Source organism: Zingiber officinale, unplaced genomic scaffold (assembly GCF_018446385.1).
Source record: "Zingiber officinale cultivar Zhangliang unplaced genomic scaffold, Zo_v1.1 ctg134, whole genome shotgun sequence".
In the NCBI taxonomy this organism is placed as follows: Eukaryota; Viridiplantae; Streptophyta; class Magnoliopsida; order Zingiberales; family Zingiberaceae; genus Zingiber; species Zingiber officinale.
This window is the reverse complement of record NW_024589830.1, coordinates 1-19,589: the sequence shown is the minus strand read 5'-3', so window position 1 is coordinate 19,589 and position 19,589 is coordinate 1. Positions and strand designations below refer to the sequence as shown.

The 19,589-nt window shown below is 35.8% G+C and overlaps 2 protein-coding genes, 1 long non-coding RNA gene and 1 other non-coding gene across 6 annotated transcripts; 2 read left to right on the top strand and 2 right to left on the bottom strand.

Annotated features, from left to right (window-relative positions):
- Positions 1-80: 80 nt before the first annotated feature.
- Positions 81-3,811, top strand: LOC122036196. Of its 2 annotated transcripts, none has more exons than XR_006127333.1 (2): positions 81-372; positions 3,368-3,811. It is a non-coding gene; the product is annotated as an uncharacterized LOC122036196 (long non-coding RNA). The 2 variants fall into 2 exon arrangements; XR_006127332.1 differs by lacking the exon at positions 3,368-3,811 and adding an exon at positions 1,695-2,242.
- A 219-nt stretch (positions 3,812-4,030) lies between these two features.
- On the bottom strand, positions 4,031-4,102 carry TRNAT-UGU. Its single transcript has one exon. It is a non-coding gene; the product is annotated as a tRNA-Thr (tRNA).
- Positions 4,103-10,144: 6,042 nt separating this feature from the next.
- LOC122036148 lies at positions 10,145-11,292 on the top strand. The gene is made up of 2 exons (XM_042595368.1): positions 10,145-10,711; positions 10,863-11,292. The coding sequence occupies exons 1-2, from the start codon at positions 10,207-10,209 to the stop codon at positions 10,940-10,942; spliced, it is 585 nt and encodes a 194-aa protein (XP_042451302.1). The 5' UTR covers positions 10,145-10,206; the 3' UTR covers positions 10,943-11,292.
- A 328-nt stretch (positions 11,293-11,620) lies between these two features.
- Positions 11,621-18,110, bottom strand: LOC122036147. Of its 2 annotated transcripts, XM_042595366.1 has the most exons (16): positions 17,949-18,110; positions 17,027-17,039; positions 16,872-16,943; positions 16,666-16,777; positions 16,452-16,583; positions 15,620-15,724; positions 14,897-14,980; positions 13,221-13,336; positions 13,000-13,101; positions 12,820-12,933; positions 12,636-12,692; positions 12,494-12,560; positions 12,346-12,399; positions 12,111-12,185; positions 11,975-12,010; positions 11,621-11,875 (listed from the first exon to the last, which is right to left on the bottom strand). In XM_042595366.1, the coding sequence occupies exons 3-16, from the start codon at positions 16,898-16,900 to the stop codon at positions 11,762-11,764; spliced, it is 1,197 nt and encodes a 398-aa protein (XP_042451300.1). In that variant the 5' UTR covers positions 16,901-16,943; positions 17,027-17,039; positions 17,949-18,110; the 3' UTR covers positions 11,621-11,761. The 2 variants fall into 2 exon arrangements, with proteins under 2 accessions (XP_042451300.1, XP_042451301.1); XM_042595367.1 differs by lacking the exon at positions 17,027-17,039.
- Positions 18,111-19,589: the final 1,479 nt, after the last annotated feature.

The following is a 19,589-nucleotide window of genomic DNA, read 5'->3' as shown; positions in this document are numbered from 1 at the left end:
AAACACTTATTTGTTAATAGGAAATGGGTATTTGAGAAAATAAATAAAAATAAAATAAATAAAGGTCATTTTGAGGGGAATATGTGAAACTTTGTGGGGCAGGCTGAAAAGGCGAATTACCTTCTCGCTTGTGTGCAAACCCATCGGAGATCCGCGACCTACGAAAAAGGCGGCGATGGGAGAGAAGTCCGATTCGTCGCCATTAGGGTTCCTACGGAGGCACTTTGAGGAGGTGAAAAAGCACTGGAAGAGCAGCCTCGCCTTCTCGGATTTCTAGCTTAAAGACTTTGGTGGCGCAATGAATCTCTCCCCAAGCGGTCCGATGCTGATGTCGAGGAGTTTATCGCCTCTGATCCGATTAATGGCCCGCAGGTATTCGCTTTTTCTCCTATTATTCTCTGTTATTCAATGATGCATTTTGATTCGGTGTCATCTAGTTTTTTAGTTGTATATGCATCTGCTATTAACCTGGCTATGATTCTTATCCGATGATAGTTCGAGGTTCGATCTTTTTTAATCTTGATTGGCTTCATTCTGGCACTAACTGTGGAACTCTTTTCGGGACTAACGAGGATTTCGATTTGGTTTAGGTATCTACGCAATCCTCTTTTAACTGGACTTGTGATTTGAGTTGGGAAATGCAGAATTTTGATCTTCAGCTTCCTTGATTAGTTTCTTAATCATTTTTTCCTATTTTTTGGGGATTTACTGATGCTGTTCATCCATTTTGTTAGGCGATTTTCTTAATAGTTATATATCATGGCAAAGGATAAACACAGTGCAAACTTTGTATTCCTATAAATCATATTTGGCATTCTAAAGCAATATGGAATTTATTAAATTATTTTCTCTAAGATTATTAATTCGAGTTACTACTTCTCAAGTAATTGACCACAATGTTCAACATGTTCAACTAGTTAACTTAGGAAAGAGAGCACAATATAGAGTTAATTAAGGACATCCAGTTCAACATGAAAAACCATGAACTGACTATTGAGACGACAGGGAGTCTGATATTTATATTTCCAAGTATTATCCGAATTTGTATCTGTTTAGATTAGATAACCTGTATTTTAAAGCAAATTTAAGCTTCTCTGGAATTTGATCCGACCATATTATTAAGCATAATCAGGTATTTAAATTCCACTTAAATGGGTTGAATACCCACAAATACTCAATCTTTATGTATCATTATTATCTTCTTTCATGAATACTATGATAGTTTGGAACTATTATCATTAACGATCCTCACTATACCTAGCCATATATTACCCCTTGCAGCATGATTGACTGTATGATTGTCATCATTTGATTGGACTAATAGAATTGCTAAGATTTTAATAATTTTGAATCACTTGTCCCATTTGATTAGTCTGATGAGTTAAGTAAAGTATTCTATCAAGTTTGGCAAGTGTCACACAAAAGGTATATATATGTGTGTGTACCTTATAGCAAAAAAACAAGATTTGTATATGTACCTATCTGAGAAAAAGAGATGAACTACTAATCCAAATTTATAAAATTAAAGCAATTAAAATCCTTAAGACGCAAAGATACAGGAACACATAGGCCATAGTCATCAATTACGTGCACATAGCACACTGAAAAGAGATGAGTTGGTTAACAATTGCCACCTACCACCCTTTAGGTTCAACCACTGACATTAAGATACTCCTTCATCCCATATTTTATAGCTCACGCCGAAGTTAAGCTCCACAAGCTGCAGCTATGGACTTCAGTTGGCCGGAGCCAGAACCGGCCACTGACTATGTTGGCCGACGACCTCTTCTGACAACTGTGCGTCACAGCGACCTGCTGCAACGCCAGACGTACCTGCGCAGCTACCAGTTCACTGTGAGGGAGACCTTCAAGGGCAGGGTTCGCCGGAACTTGAAGGAGGCCAGCAAGGTAGGGAAGGCGATCGTGGCGGAGATCATCGGCCGGGTATTCGACGCTGGGTTGAAGTTGCACAAGATGAATCCGTTGAGGTGCTTCAGGCCCTGCCGCAAGAAGTTCTACTTGGAAGATACGAACTTTCCTTGCTGATGCTTTAAATGAATACATCAATAGTTGTCGAGTGCATGCGTGCACTTGGTTCATGTTTTATGTTGTGTTTTATTCTGGTGTTCGAAAATTAACTGATCTTAATTAAGCCTCCGTTTCTTTAGTATAAATTAAATATTCTTGAGGAACAGAGGTTTTTGTTTGTAAGAAGTAGATGGTCTTTCTTTGGTTCGGCTTATAGGGCTGTAAACAAATCGAGTTGAGCTAAGTTTTGGAGTGTTCAAGTTTGTTTGATAAGGTAATCAAGCCGAGCCGAACTTAAAATGAACCAAGCTTTTGAAATGAGTGTTCAAGTTTGACTTGATTTATTTTTTATGAGCTTGAGCTTGTTTGAAGCTTGGCTTGAACTTGGTTCGTTTAGATGTTATCAAGCTATCAATTCAATCTTTGTTTGAGCTTGGTTCGGTTAGATGTTATCAAGCTCTCAATTCAAGTTTATTTGATTGTTTGATTGTTTGAAATTTTTAGTTATTTGATTAGTTATTGAGCTTGATAATTTAAATTTATTTATTTATTTATTTATTTATTTTATTTTATTATTTATTTAACATATTGAAAAGAGTTTTATTAATGAATATGATTCGTGAATATTATTTATGAACGTTGTTCACGAATATTGTTCACGAACGTTAACGAGTTGAACACATATGTGTTCAAATTTGTTTATTTAGTTTAACGAGTTGTTCAAGTTTGTTTGTTTGTTTAATTAATCTTATATATATTGAACGAACATTAACAAACTTTTACCAAGTGAATATTAAGTTTGTTCAAGTGAATATATATTGAGATTTAATCTTGGTCCTTCTAATTATTTCTCTGATCAGTGTTTTTACCATTACACTACACCTTAGCGATAAAATATAATAATAAATAATTTGTTAAAAAAATTCTTTATTTGGCACAAAGGTTGGATGGATAGTTTAAGTTGGTTCAGATTAGACTTGATCATTATGGTCGACTAACCTTCAATGAATAGTTGAAATAGTTTCTGACAAAATAAAATAAAACAAAACTGGATACAATATAATAGACCTTTCATCTATTTTCCGTTCACCACATTTTTCTTCTCATATTCAAACACTCGTGGCGGCAGCGTACAATGTGTCAAATATGAACACCTTGGAACGACCCTCAACCCACTGAAAAGTCAAATTTGTCTTATGCCTCCCTAGTCTCACTACTACGCGTTATAGTCGACGCCAAAACTTATTTGAATTCTTACTTCCTCATGTGCATCACCTACCCTACCCATCTTTGATTATATGCTTTATATATGCCATCCAATGCTTACCTTTAGCCATAGATATTGCAGCTTAAGTCGCTCGGTAAAGTGTTTGTTTCCGCCATGGCCACTGCTCGAGGGACTTCCGTGCTCGTAGTCTTTGCGCTCATCGCTATCTTACTTCTTTCTAGATCGGGTATTCGGAGAGTCGATGCGGCAAGGCCGATGCCGAACGTGGCGAATGAGCAAAGAAGCATGTATGAGGAAGTGAGGGCCGCCATGGCAGCATTGATGGAGAGGTTGCCTTCTGGTTCCAGTCCCAAAGGCCCAGGCCATTAGCATGCATACGATCATGCACGTTGTTTACTAGATTATAAAGAATAAATTTAATTTGTGGTGAATTTTTCCTTGTGATCATAAACAATATATATTGTATTATTTCATTTCTTAAAAATTATAAATGTGTTCTTTTTCAAGGAAAGCCAAACTGTGTGTGTCTCTCTATATGGAGAGAGAGTTTTGTTACTCCATTCGTCTATGAATTCTTCTGTGTTTTTTTTAATTTCTTTTTAACTTAAATACTAAACTCTAAATTAAAAAAACTATTTATGTGTTTTTCACGCATGGATTTGTTTTTTTTTTAAATCAACATCTCCTCACATAATACGACACGCCGAATTTGTTATTCACGCATGAATTTTTTAATCGAGCCAGCTGATAAATATAGAATAAAATTATAAAAAATGCCCCCATGCAGGATCGAACTACAGACCTTCAGTTTACAAGACTGACGCTCTACCACTGAGCTATAGGGGCTTCGACGAACAAAATTCTTTTTTGAAAATTATTAAATATAAACTTTAAACCGGTTAGCTACAAATAAATAAATAAAATTTTAATCAGTTAAATTATGTGAATTGTTTAAAACTTAAAAAAAAAACATATAACATAATATTATTATAAAACTTCATATTATGTTAGAATATTTAGCCTAACTTGATGAGACTTAAATTGGTCCATGTTATTCTAGGTTCAACCATACCTTTTACAAAATTGACTTAAAAAAAGGCAAAAAAAAAAAATCAAAAAGATTATTTTTAGTATCATTTTTGTTAAAAGTGTGCTTTTTTAAGCTCTATTATTATAAGATACAGTTGAATTAAATTTGCTTTGCTTTATATCAAAATAATTTTACTAACTTAATTAAAATTACTTTAAATTAGTTAAAATGACTTTAGCACTAGTACAATAAATTATAGTCATAAATAATACAATAAAATAAATTTATTTTAATTAAATTTAAGCAACTTTAATGAAATTGATTAAGTAATCTAATATAATAGGTTTGCACACATACTTTTTTTTTAAAAAAAAAAATAGAATAATTTTATTTTAAATTATAATTATGGTTATAATTAGTACAATAACATTAAAATATGAGTATTTTAGATAAGGGAAAGAGAAAATGAGAAAAAGCCAAGACAACTATAATTAATAAGGGAAACAGAAAATAAAAGCGAATAAGAAAAAAATTAAGATAAAGATTTTTTCTGTCGGTAATTAATATCATCATTAAATAGGGGAAGACAAATGATCATGATAAAAGACAAGATGGATCTCGATCCCTAGTATTTTCACTCTTTTCTTCTTCTATTTCTAACTTAAACGTCGAAGGGGCAATGTTAAATACCGTCTTTCCTGATTTTGATTTTATTTTATAGAGAGAAGTGAGGTCTTCATCCAATCAACGGAACTATCACCTCCTCAATTTTCTAGCTTCGTACCTTCAAACAGGATTAAATAGAATGCCAAACCTACCAACGGACTGAATCTAGCTTTTGAAGTTGATTCTAATGTCCTAAAGTAATCTATTGACATTTTTATATATTAATTAATTATTTAATAACTAATTAATAATTTTTTTTACTATATAGCTATTCTTATTAATATCTGAAACAAGAGTTAGAGAGTAAAAAAATAACAATTTCTTTCAACTCTATTATAATAAGTTGATTTAAAATTTAGAGGGAATTAGTAAAAATAATTTTGATCATTAGAATGATGATTCTGATAATTAAGAGAGAGGTTATTTTTTATTTTTTTAAATTATTCTTACTGATGACCCATCAATATTTACGAGGTTCATAATACTCTTTTTATTAAAGATATTTATAATTTTTAAAATAATAATAATTTTAAATCATGATGAATTATAAACGGATGATTCTGAATCAAGAGCCATGATCAAAATAAATTTATTAGAACCGTTGAATAGACCATAAATTTGACAATGATATAATTCATTTGGGCATCTTGGTCATTTGTACTAATGGCTAGTAGTCATCTGTAATTTACCTTTTCCGTATTAGATTAGGGACGGATTGATGAGGACACTGGGACAGATGATTCATCTTTTTACCACATTTGGACAAAGCTTAATTAAATAATTATACATTAAAATATGATAGCATGCTATTTTATTTTAATTTTATTTTTTACCATAGAAAAAGGAAAATATTAACATGGCATATTTTCATTGGGAGTGACGTGGTCTCATGAGAAGACAAAATTAGTAGCAGGTTTCACGCGATCCCCATGATTAAATAATTTATTAAATAAACCAAATAGTCAAATAAATTGCATAAAATAAATGGAAAAACAAACTGTGGCAAATGGTAATTCTCTCCAATTATTGAACGATAGTTACCCGCCACGTGGGTAGGTGCCCACCACCTGTTCCCTGCACATGAGCCATGCCGCCATGCTCATCCATCCATGTCACGCCATCATCATCGCTACGTTAAACCGGTCCACTGATCGAACCGGTTCATAAAACCACCGTGAACCGCTGCTCTACTTAATTACTCAAGTAAACAAGTAATTAGCACATTAATCAAGTTAGTCCCTAGTAGTAGTTGGGATCCTTTATCCTAAAATCATGTGTCCCTATATTCCCTAAATCATGTGTTTCTATATTTTTTGTCGATTAGACGATCATGATATTCTTGAAATGTGTATAATATTCAAGGATATGATGTAATCCGTCTAATCGATGAACAAGACAAAGAAGACATATGATTTCAGGATAGAGAATCTGTACTCCGCTTATAGACCTCCATTTAAAGAAGAATTGAACAATAAATTTGGTTGTTGAATTAATGAAATCATGTTAACTTTTCTTTCTACTTCCTAGTTTAAAAAATGATAATCTCAGTTAATCTCATTGACTATCTCTGGAATGATCGGTTCGACTCCACAGAAGTTTCTCATCGATTATCAGAGTTAATCAGGAAGCGTACGCGATGGTCAGCCCAGAAACTCAGCATCCTTTGGTTACGCCACCCATTCGAAGGAAAATTTTTTATAAATACGTCATAATTGGAGTTCAAACTATGAGTATTTGAATAACAACTTACGTATCTTACCACGTCAACCTAGCCCCGGGACTTCCTACTTCCTAGTTTAGCCCATTGAGACGATGAATTAAATCAAATTAATAATTGGAGATGGGACAACGAAAAGGATGTTTCCTTTGCTTCACTGCCTACACAAGTGAGATGGTCCCTCCACACAGACACTTAAATTTCCTCGTGCATTTCCTCACATCACAAGCATAATGCCACTTAAACTTTTTTCCTTTTTCATCAATAAAGTAAAATAGTCACAAAAAGATTATTTCATGGCAATAATTTTCTCACCCATATTTTCTTTTTAAAATAATTAAAGTGGAAGTCATTCAATAAATTAAAATTTAAAAGAAAATTTTTGTGCTTCTATATGGTTAGTAGAAACACTATAAAAATCATAAAAATAAATATTAGCACAAAATAACAGTTCATAGCTAAATAATTTTATTAGCGACCAAATAACATATCGTCTCAAATAATTCAATTATCAGTAACGATTTTAATAATATGTTGCAAATAATCAAAGTATTAGTGATAATTTTAATAATTGCTACTAATTTATTAGGGCATTGTCTGATAAAAAAATATTGACATGAAATTTGGAGTTATTCATCTATAATATTTATGTATATTAGCTATAAATTTAATTAAATTTGTCACTAATATTTACATATTAGCAATGAGTAAATTCGTAGTTAATATTTACGAATTTTAGTGATGAATTAAATTAATTTTATCCCTAAAATACGTTAACAAATCCTGTCGGGATAGAGGTAGATTGAGGATTTTTCTAGCTTCGGCCATTCTTCCTCTCCCCTGATGATCCCTTCTTCTGCTATGACGATTCTTTTTCCTAGTGATTGTTCTCTCTCCTGCTCTAACCTAATACTATTCTGACCACTCCTCCGAATCTTTTCTCCCATATTACAGTAGCTCTTCATATAGTATTTTTAATTTTAATTTTAGGATTATTTTGATACTTAGATGATAATTTTATGGGTATTTTGATACTTTGGTAATGATTTTAGGATTATTTTGATGCTTAAATAATAATTTTGATCAAATTAACTTGTGCATACGTATGACCCAATTTAGTGAATTTATTTTTAACTGTACATAATTTCTTTATGATATTTTTAACATGTTTGTTTTTTCTACGATGACATGATGAGAATGTGTGATGAATATATTCAAACACAAGAAGATTAAAAAAAAAAAAAAATGACATTGGTTTAGTCTTATTTACGAATACACTTTATGATCAAGTTCTCGGTACTTGTTCTAAATATATTAGAGTATTTGGAAGTGGATCAAAGTCAATTAGGTCTACTTTTTCGAATGTCACCTCCTCATCCAGATTAACTAACACAATATTGGATGAAATGCTTAAATCCACTGAGCAATGACTAATAGATACACAGAAGAAAAGTGAACAAGCACCCGAGTTCAATTAGTAATCACTAAAGATCAGTTGAAATTAATGAGATCAAGATAAGATATATTTGAATAAATTCTTAACCGGTTCACAATTGGAGTGTTACAATACTTGATTTCTCCTCAGCTCCTCCTCCTCCTCGACCTTAGAATTTGATGGTGTGAAATTCTTGTTAAAGTTGTGAATTTGATGATGCAAACTTGATGTTGTGAAAATTTTGTTGTTACTTGTTATTAAAGTTGTACACTTGATGATGTTTATGATCTAGAAATGTGAATGTTGTGAAGTTGAGTTGTGATATTGTGAATCTATATATTTGTACTACATGATATGAATATAAATGAACACTATTCTGTTTTAAAAAATATGGTTAGGGAAGAATTTTAAAATTCATTGCTAAAAATCACTGATTTTAGTAATGAATCATAGACAATTAATCACTAACGATCGTGTTTAGCAACAAATTTTTTAGAATTCACCACTAACCATCGTCATTAGAGATGAATTTATCGGAATTCGTCACTAACCATTGCATTTAGCAATGACTTTTGATAACTTTGTTAGCATAGGTGAATTCATACGAGGTCTTAAACCTCGTCACTAATTTTGCAAACCATAGCGACGGAATTTGTTAATTCATCGCTAATATTAGAGATGAATTTTCTAATTATTGTCCCAAAAAATAATTCAATTTAATGTCGATTAGGATTATTTTAGTGATAGTTCTCATGTTATTAATCTTGGTGATGAAATCTTTATTTTCGTTGCTAAATATGGTTTACAATAAGTTTATAGCGACGATGGTAGTGACGAAAATATTCATTGCTGTTGAATATTAGTGACACCAACATATATAGGGATGACAATGGGACGGGAGACAGATTTGTCTGCTTCGTCCTTGCCCCTGAAAGATATTCCCGCCCTTGAATCCGTCCCAATCCCCGTCCCCCTCTAATCGGGGAATCCCTGCCTCCATCCTTACAGAGATTAAATCCCCATCTTCAACCTCATTCTCGCTTCAAATGCCCATTAACCCCAAGTCAATGGGCATTGAAGCGGGGATGAAGACATGTATAGGGATTTAATTTTCATAGGATGAGGATGAGTTTCCCCGATTAAAAATAAAAAACTTTGTCATATCGGATTGAGTTCGGGGATGAAGATAACATTCCTATACCCATCCTTGAACCCGAATCTATATCCAAAATTCCCCGAATCTGAACCCAGACGCAAAATATCTCACAGAAATCCGACCTCGTTTCAGATTTTCCTTATAAAACTCTCAACAAAATTAAACATAACCATGATAACATATCAAATATCTCAAATTAAATTGAAGTTTTTTTATTTTAAAAAAGTTAAATTTAAATAACTACTTCAGAGATAATTTTAGGCTCGGCTCAGCATTATTGGAAAATAATTTTAAATTATAAAAAATTTGATCGAATCATCCCTACGGCCGTGGACGGGTAACGGGTATCCAGTAGGTTACCCGCCAGTATTCATTCACGAGACAGTTTAGGTGAATTGGCGGGTAAAGCAAACACGTCGCTAAAAAATGGAAAAAAAAAAAAAAATCTCTTGCGGTTACCCGTTGTGAGAAGACTCGATTCCTCACCTGCCTGGAGCCGTTCGATAGTCGGGGTTGATAGCCTCTTCCTGTAATCATGGAGCCGTTCGAGATATCGCTCGCCCTGTGGGTTGTCGTTTGCTGTAGCCAGCGAAACTCCCGTGCCATGCCAATGTGTGCAGTGAAAACGTACCCTCCATGTTAGTTGAGGATCTGGGAGGGACCCACAGGACGTCAATGTGTACAGTGACAACGTACCTTCGCCCACAGGATGTCTAGTAATACAGTGGTTAATCAGTGGTGTGTGAAATTGATTCCCCCCGCCCCGCCCCCCCCCCCCCCCCGCAACCATCATCATGATCACATGCATGATTTCTCATGGCCATCCATCATCTCACGCACATCATCATTGGCGAAGCAACCATTTAAAAGCTCACGGAGATGAGCATCAAAGGAAAGAGGGAAGGGAAGCCAGAGAGAGAGAGAGAGAGAGGGGAAGGAAGACGAGATGGGAGGCCATTCGTTCGAGAGAGAGATCTTGATCCCTACTTCCAAGGAGAAGAGTGAGGAGGAGGAGGAGGAGGTTGAGGAGCCGTTGATCGCGGTGCCGGAGGAAGAGGATGCAGGGGGGATCCATTGGGGAAAGGATTTGAAGCAGGAAGAGACGTGGCGGAGGAAGACCGGCGGAGGAGTGACGCTAGAGGGGTACGTGGACGGCGGCGACGGCATCGAAGACAGGACGGACGGGGTCGCGAGGACGAAGAGCTTAAGGGGCGAGGACCTGGAGGAGCTCAAAGGCTGCCTCGACCTAGGGTTCGGATTCAACTACGACGAGATCCCCGAGCTGTGCAACACGCTCCCTGCTCTGGAGCTGTGCTACTCCATGAGCCAGAGGTTCCTGGACGAGCAGCAGCACAATCGTTCGCTGGATCGCTCCTCCTCGGGCGATTCATTGGATCTGTGTGAATCCCCGTCGTCCCCTCTCGTCGCCAACTGGAAGATCGCTAGCCCAGGTAAAGGCTCCTACTCTTCTGCCCCCTTTTAAGGGAAATGAACCAAAAGCTCGATTTTATTTTATTTGTTCACATCCCTTATTTTGATTTAATTTGGTAGCTATATATCGCTCATCCTCATCTGATTCATTTTCTTTTACTTTTGCTGCAGGAGATGATCCAGATGAAGTAAAAGCAAGGCTAAAATATTGGGCTCAAGCAGTGGCGTGCACTATCAGACTGTGCAACTGATAAAAATTTCATCTTTTCGATTGTTTCTGGTGACGAAAAGGCGTAATTAACCATCAGCAGAAAAGATTCCGGGAAATAAAGCATGAGAAAAAGAGAGGAAGCGATGAGAAGAAGACTGAAAAGATGGCAATGGAAGTACGAAAAGAAGAAAAGAGGAAGCAGTAGAAGAGGGAGGTTGAGAGCAGATTGATAACGCATTTCCTTCTTACCGCATTGTTTCTGTAACGATCGAGGTGATAGAAACGTTGTACGATAATGTAAATGAGAATAATGTTGAGGTTGCTCTCTGTAAGAAGTTTCTCAAGGAATTCTGCAACGTGAATGGAGGATTTGATGCTTGCAAGTTGCAACCCATAATTGTGTTGATATGTGTTTGGAATTAGAAAAATCTCTATGTTTGAGTGTCTTGAGATATTGATAGGAGGTGACTTTCGTAATGTTGGCATGTTGCTTCTAATACAACAGCAGGACGAATGGTTGATATAAGGAGGGGCACACAAAAATAAAATATAAGAAAAATGTCTCAAGAAGCTGCTTAACTTATCTTTACCTTATCGTTTTGATATCTTAATTTTAATATAATTAACTACAAGTACACGATGCTTCCCCCATCAAGAGAATCATTGCTTTTCCTACCAATCGATGCTCAGGAAAAAGAAATAGAAAAGGAGTATGAGCTAGAAAGAACAATGGTACATAGGATAAAATTCAAAAAATGGATGATCAATATAAAATAGCACGTCTATCTACACGAGAAGATGTAACAAATACTCTACTAATCCGATAAAACCCAGGCAAAACCTGCTATGACGCATTAATCTAAACAAGCGTTGAGTTTGGGGGAGTGATGCCCTTGGAGATGTAGTATGCCTTCTCGGCCTCTGCCAATCGGGTTTGAAACAAACCCCACTCTTTTCTACACCTCTCTCTCACCTGTGCAAAACATGTTATTCATGTCATATTTTTCATTGATTATCACCACTAAGATATTTGAGGAATGTCTGTTCAGTTTATGAGGTGGGAGTTACTTACCCCTTCCCATGGCGCTCTGCCGTTCTCTGCTTGACCCTGAAAAATCAAATAGCGAAGTCGAGATGATGAGCAACACAGCATAAATGTGGTAGTAACCTTGACAATGTGTAGAGGAAGTAGGGCTGCGTCCCCTTACCTGGTTCCCGAGTGAAGGAACCACCTGATGAACAATCCATTGAGCATCTACAACTCCTATTTTCTCATGAGCAGGCTGGGACAGAGGACAATCACACACAAAAAAAGGGAAAAATATCAGAAAAGAGAATGCATAATTGGGTGCAACCAATTGTTTAATCTTTTTACACATTTGTAAATGAGTCTCGTCGTTGCAGAGATCCAATGAAAAAATAAGTACAAAAGGTGCATCTTACCTCTACACATTTTCTAAGTGCAAAATCAAGGCCCCATCCATGAACCAAGTCATTCTACAATGAGAGAGTCTGGATGAGCACGAAAATTTGCAAGGACGATTGACAAATAGTAAATGGTAGCGGACAGCGAGGACAATCAACATTTTACCTGAATCATATGCCAGACACATCGCCATGCATCCCGAGAAAATACAGTTGCCATTATCTCTACAAATCTGGTCAGAAAAATAAAAATAAAATTTGAGAGACAATGGTTAAAATACATTCACCAATAAAAAAATATTACATACGCTGCACATGGGGGCAAGAGAGGGTCAGAACACCAGCCTGGTCTTTCCTCTGTTTCTCTATAGAGAAAACGGGTAGGTCATCCATTAATTAGTGGTTAGAATAAAAAACAATTGAGGAAGTTCTGAACTGGCAGATAACAATTTGACAATTATTTTTGCATTAAATGGTACTCAAAAAGCTTACTTATGGACTTCACGGTCACCTCTTCTCTTTGTCATTTGCCAAGTTAGACCACTGTTAGGCTCTAAACCAGGCTGTGAAATCTCTAGCCCATGCTTCTTGACTAATTTAATATACCTAAAATGAAAATAGTGCCATTAAATCACCCTTTCATGAACGTTCTGGTTAACAAATCTTACTTACTCTTCAGCATTAAAATGCTCGACCCCAAGGTCTTCATCCCATATGAATATGTACTCATATCGCGCCACAATATCAGGGTGCAAAAACCTTTTGGCATACCACCTAACATATAATAACAGGATTAAATTATGAAGTAATTGATTAGATGCTATAAAGATGCCAAATTTCTACTCATGGAAAAAAAAACAAAATAAAAAATTAACAAAGAATTATTCTCTTACCATTTTGTTTGTTTCCTGACACTTACATGAATAGCTCGTTTTGACCATTCAAATTCATCCCATTCAGAAGTTCGGCCATCATAATGGAATAACAATATTGTAAAATCTTCAGAAAACTGCAGGAAAAATAAAGCATCCTCAAATAATGCAATAAGCAATAGGAAACAAGAAATTATTGGATATATGAGGTTCCCTAACTTGTCAACAATGTTTCAATTAGCCAACATAGTCAAAATCTAAAGCCAAAACCATTCCATTTGGATACATGAGATTCTATAACTTATCAACAATATCAAAGCAGCCAACATAATCAAGCAGTGGTGAAATGCAAATTATGCTAAGAAAAATGGGACCTTCCAGACTACCGTAGCTCCTTAGCAGTGGCAATTAAAATGGACCAAGTGAATCCCAAAAGAAAGCTCCTCCAATAGTGTAAAAAACATGAAGGGCTCAAGAAAAGAAACAAGCTACAAGTCCTCTAATACATCTTCAGCAATGGTTACTAAAAATCACCAACATATTATCAAGGTACAGATTATCTAATGCTCAAAACAGTGAAGAATTGAGAAGCAATAGAATGGTTATTCTTGGGGAATGAATAGAGTAGAAATAAGTATTTCTTAGAGATGCAGGAATAGCTATTTCATGACATTAGACTTTCATGGCATTAGACAGATTCATCAAGAATGGAAGAGCTATTCCTGCAAACTAAACCTGGAGTTCATTTTTGATTTATTCTTATTGTTATCATTTTCGAAAACCTGTCATCTACATATAGTATTTATAGTTAAAGGCAGTGTGGAAACAGTTGTCTCCTCGTTCATTTTGCTTTTGAGCATCATTTGATTATAAGGTTATTTACAACAGTCATCATCCCATAGCTATACTGCCATTTAGCTTAAGGATGCCTAATCTACATGTATGTAAATGCTGCATTAAACTGGATCAATGAATCTCAATTTGATAACTTCTCGCATCTCAATCAATGTTGCTTCCTCAGTTTTATTTGTAAAGACAATGCCTCCCTATTTGAAGCATAATTTACGTATTTCAGTGTTTAACTTTAAATCTGTTGATTTACACTTTTCCCTAGATCAACATATTCAACCAAGTCCAGTTAGACCCCAGAAAAAGGGAACTCCAAAAATTAATTTAGCAAAGAGAAAATGTTAAAAGTAAACATGTGCAGTTTGTTATTGACAAACAATTAAGAGTCAGGCCTGCGTCATCATCCTTTCTTCAATGTTTCCACCAACAGCAATACATTCTACCAAAGTGATCAAAGTTCTACTTGTACACATTCAGTAACTCTAAATGAATCAAATGCTTGAAATAAATGTGCATTTTCTGTGAATAAATTGACAGATCCACAACGAATTCCTACATGGTAGTCTGAGATTATCCTTCAAATTACACTGATATGATATCTGTAGCAATTATGTCATTACCATTAGCATACAATAGTTTTGAAACCAAACAATGTTGTGACTAATATACATACCGGATATAAGTAGCATCGTTACTGAACATAGCTAAACTTGGAAAACATGCCACTTGTACTTTTATTCTAAAAATCCTATTAGCTCATCTAATATCTTACCATGGTTTGAAATAATAATTAATGCTTATTCAGAGTCTTCTAAGTAGAAACATTATTAAATAGATAACTATTTCACCTTTTTAACTGCAGCGTTGATATTATTTTTCTGATCATATCCAACAGTGAATGTCACAAGATACTTCTGCCGTATGGTCAAATCCTGTTCATTTCATGCAAACAATTACAACTTCATAAGACCATGCCATATGAGGTAGCATCATAAAGAAGTTGGCAATAAGTTATCTAATTTATCCATATGTTGGAGGAAAAAAAACTTGATCATGACAAATTCAGTAGATGCGCACGGGCTATTATTTTGGTCTACCATTATAAAATATACTCTTGATTCCTGATTGAGAATACAGGATAAGCTCATGATGTTCATACATCCAATTTATATAAGAAAACATGCTGAAAAACACATTAGAGAGAAAAATTCAATAATATAACGTTGGCGTATTGTAATGGTCATTCAAATCTGGCCAAAAGATTCATGATTACATTGATGAATTACTTCTTAACCAGTGACTATACTGAAGCTATGCATCAAGAAACTATGGAGAAAATTCAATTTTTTTTTCACATATTTTTTTTATACAAATAATGCAGCTTGCACAATAATTTCACAGATTAGTTAAGAATTTATAAAAATGCAAATTACGGATTACAAAAGAAAAGGGACACACTACAGCAGACATGCCCTCAATGGTTCCCTTGTTAATTTGTCAAATATTCCCTTGTTAATTTGTCAAATATATACTTCATATATGTATCTAAATATAGTTAACAAACTACCTACCTCATCTGGGTTTCCCCATAATCTGCGTAAATAAAAATCTGATTCAGGCACAACTATCTCAGGTGGTAATCTCTCAGCACCTTTGGGGTTTGTTGGAACATAAATCTGTATAAGAATCAATGATGAAAATTATGCAATATGTTACAAATATCAAATCTCTTGGCATGAACATAGCTTTTCATTGTTTCATCAACTAAGGAAATCAAACAGAGAAAAGAGTTTTTTTCATTTTAAAAGATTCTGCCACCTATATGTGGATGATGAGACTACAGTGTAAAGTTAGGATGCATTTTATATGCAAAAAGTTATCAAGTCAGTAACAAATATAAATAATAAAGTATTGGTGAGCGGTAACTGATAATTAGAATTTAGTAAGAGCCATGGAAAACAATATACTACACTAGATAACATACTGAAAAAATAGTATGTAATCTCAGGATAGATGGCTAGATAACTGTTAATTGTCAATGTCGTTTCTCATGTACCTCCTGTAGAACTAGAATTGATTGTCAATACCATGTCACACCACTCTAACTGGTATTCTCTTAATATCCAAGTGATTTTCCTTTTAGTTACTAAATCCAGCATTATCCATGTCACAGTCTTAACAAACTACAAACCTTCAACTTGTAGTTTTTCATTATTGATTGACAAAAGATAATTGTCCATACAATTCTGCTACCTAACTTTTCCCTTTTTGCCTGAGACTCACAAGATTAGCTTGACATTACAAAATTATCTAAAGAATCAAAAAATATATAATACCGAAAATGACTCAATGGATTAAAAAGATAGCAAATATGAGTATCAGACCATCTAAAGAGCAACGGACCTTTAAAGCATCAGTAGAGTTTGATGTAGAGTTGTTTCTCATCTTTGTCAAAGCATGGTTCAATAAAGTTTGGGTCGTGATGCCTGAGTTCCTATCTTCAATGTAAGATATAATGCTAGGAGGAAAGTGAAGCTGCCAAATTTGAAGACGAAAATATTTCATCTGATATTAGGTTATCAAAATAAAAAATAACAAACTAAGCTATTTATTTTACCTTTGTTATGCTAACTGTTGGAAAGGAAATGCCAATCAAGTATCCAAACACTACTCCGATGACAGTTGAAATAATAATCCTCATACTCTCATTTGATTTTCTAGGAAGGGTACTGCTAGTCAAAGAACAAGATATTACGTGAGCCATATTTGTGATTCTTTCAAGCAAATGATGAAATATCTGAAATAATGTGCTAACTTAATTACCCGCGGCCACCAATTCCAGGTTTTGCCATGTTTTTTGTCTTTCAACTTCAATGTCAGAAAGCCACCACAATACTAGTAGTAGAAAGAAGCTTGACATTAATTGGCAGGTAACATAATTATTATCTAGTAAAGTGTTCTCATCACAGTTGACATACCATGAGCAACAGCCTATGAGAAAAATCGGGTGTTAGGAACAGTATAAATAAATCAATGAGATAATGTGTCCAAGTTTATAGTGTTGCACATATCAGCATCCAAGGTTGCATGGGAAGCCATCAAAGAAAGCTATCTCTATTAGTTGAAATAGAAATACACTATTAAATACACTTTGTCTGATGCTTACAACAGCAAAGCACTTGAGTATTGTAAGACTAGTAAAAAAAGCTCTGATTTATGAACCAAAAAAATTATCTATCTTCTCATTTAAACAAAAACAAAACAACTAATTAAGAAAGAAATGGAACAAAAAGTTAATTTTGAATCAATAGAAAACCACATAATTAAAAAAAATTGTATAATCAGTTGATATAGCTATCGAAGTTTACTTGAAACTAAATAAAACATAATAGCTTAGAGATATTCACGTTTAAAAATGCATACATGGCGTATATTAGTTTAAAAGAGTTATTTGAATGGCGAATGGAGGCATACACTAATTCCTGGAAGTGAGATCTTCTCACAGGCCTCAATTTCCATTTCTCTCCAAAATATAATGAAAAATTCTCTTATCGTCAAAGCCATGCAGTTAGGGTTGCAATTTTCACCGCTACCGCACAGAAGTGTTTGGAAGAACAGCAGTCAACGAACGATCTTTCACCCACGCAGAATCACATCAAATATATCTAAAAACAAACGTCTTCGCAAACATGGTACAGACAGACATACAATTGCGAAAAAAAAAATCCACAGCAGAATCGTTTCTTATCCTCTCAATCACCAACAGCCTTTAAACGCACACAAATTTACGGCCACGCTCGCTTGAAACAGAACGTATCGATATGAAGGAATAAAGTCTTTTTATAGAATCCAGAAAGAGCGAGGTAAAATGGAAAACCGAGAAGGATGCGAAGAGACAACCTGGAACAGATCGACAAAAGGCGGATCTGAAACCCTAAAGCCCCCAGGCGTGCTCCAAATCCACCGCCTTCAACTCGATCCGGCGATTCTGTCACCGAACAATGAAGATGAAGAAGAATGAAGACGAGGGATTTGGGATCCGGTCGTGGTCGGTTGATTTAACTGCTTAGCAAATGATAAATAGAGATCAAAAATAGGCCGACAATATAAATAAATACTAAATACAAAAACAAAATACAACTACATGAAATTTCTAGGAAAAAGAGAAACCGACTATCTTTTAACTTTCCAGTAGACTTGTTTACATACTTCGTTTTCGTCTACTCCTATCAATACCTTCTCATCCATTGAACATCAGAAGCGAACCCACGTTTCTACGAAGCCCGTAGATATAGGTGACCACTTGAGTATAAATCTCTGCGCTCCGAGTTCAAATTGTTTGCTGGTTGACACCTCCGCAGACCTACCCATCAGCATCATTACTTCGTGATTCGATGTTTCAGCGGGCCCCACTGGGGATGGACAAGCCGGGTAGGCGAACCACGCGTGATCTGGCCGCCAGCAGCGCGAATGGTCGCCGCGGATTCGGGCGACGTGTCGAGATGCGAAACGAGCCAAGCCGGCCGGAATCTTGAGCCGAGGCGAGTAGCTACAGGGAGTGTGCGGTTCGTTTGGAATGGACCGGTTTATTTTGCAATGGATTAATAATTTCCGAATTAAATTTGCAGAAAATGAAAAGAAAATAATATGATAAAAAAAAACCCGAATTTGGGTTCCCCGAGTCCATTCGATCCGGTCCAATTTGCGTTCATGGTTCAGCTAACCAACTCGGCAATCCCGACTCACAAAACCCTTCTCTGCGCATCCCTCTCGCATTCTCCTCTGCCTCTCCCATGGCGGCGGGTGTACTACGCCATCTCCTCCTCAAGAAAACCGCCCCTCCCTCTCCGCTCCGCCTTCTAGCCTCCTTCGACAATCACCTATTCCACGATCCTGGCCCCTTCAAAATCCCACCTCAAGCGCTTTCAATCCCTGACGCCCCCGCCGGCGAGGCGCCGCCGACGCCCTCCGACTGCGCCCCTCTTCACGCTTACCCATCCTTTCCTCACTGCTTCCTTCCGGGCCCTATCTATGGTCCTTTACCTTGCGGATCCGCCGCCGAACTCGACGATGCACTTGTGAGGGACCCAGCGCCGATGTGGGCTGACAGCGTGAAGAAGAAGAGGAAAAAGAAGATGAACAAGCATAAGTTGAGGAAGCGGAGAAAACTCCTCCGCCGGAAGACGTAGGAGGTCGGGTTGGGGTTCGTATCTGGCTGAAGGTCGTTCTTTTCTTCTCTTCTGCGTTTTCGATTTGGTTGGATGTGGTTGATTTATTGATTCCTTCAGCATCATAAGACGGGTAGGAGAAGTGGTTCCTTGTTCACTAATCCATGCATCAAAAGCTCATGGGACATCGTTTGTGCAATATTTACCCAGTACACTGTTTCACCTGAAGGAAGAACCAGAGCTAATTATAGAAACGATATGCTGAAATTTTCTAGTTTACCATGTTCTTTTGCTTCCATCTGCTTCTTTACAATAAAATTCGTTAAAAACTGTTTGATTATCATCAATATACAATTGAGATTCTGTTTCTTTG

Coding starts and splice junctions, on each gene's coding strand:
- LOC122036148 (XM_042595368.1), top strand. CDS start 10,207: ATGGGAGGCCATTCGTTCGAGAGAGAGATCTTGATCCCTACTTCCAAG. Junction 10,712..10,862: donor CTGGAAGATCGCTAGCCCAG/GTAAAGGCTCCT, acceptor CTTTTGCTGCAG/GAGATGATCCAGATGAAGTA.
- LOC122036147 (XM_042595366.1), bottom strand. CDS start 16,900: ATGGCAAAACCTGGAATTGGTGGCCGCGG. Junction 13,337..14,896: donor TCAACGCTGCAGTTAAAAAG/GTGAAATAGTTA, acceptor TTTTTCCTGCAG/TTTTCTGAAGATTTTACAAT. Junction 12,186..12,345: donor CACTTAGAAAATGTGTAGAG/GTAAGATGCACC, acceptor CCTCTGTCCCAG/CCTGCTCATGAGAAAATAGG.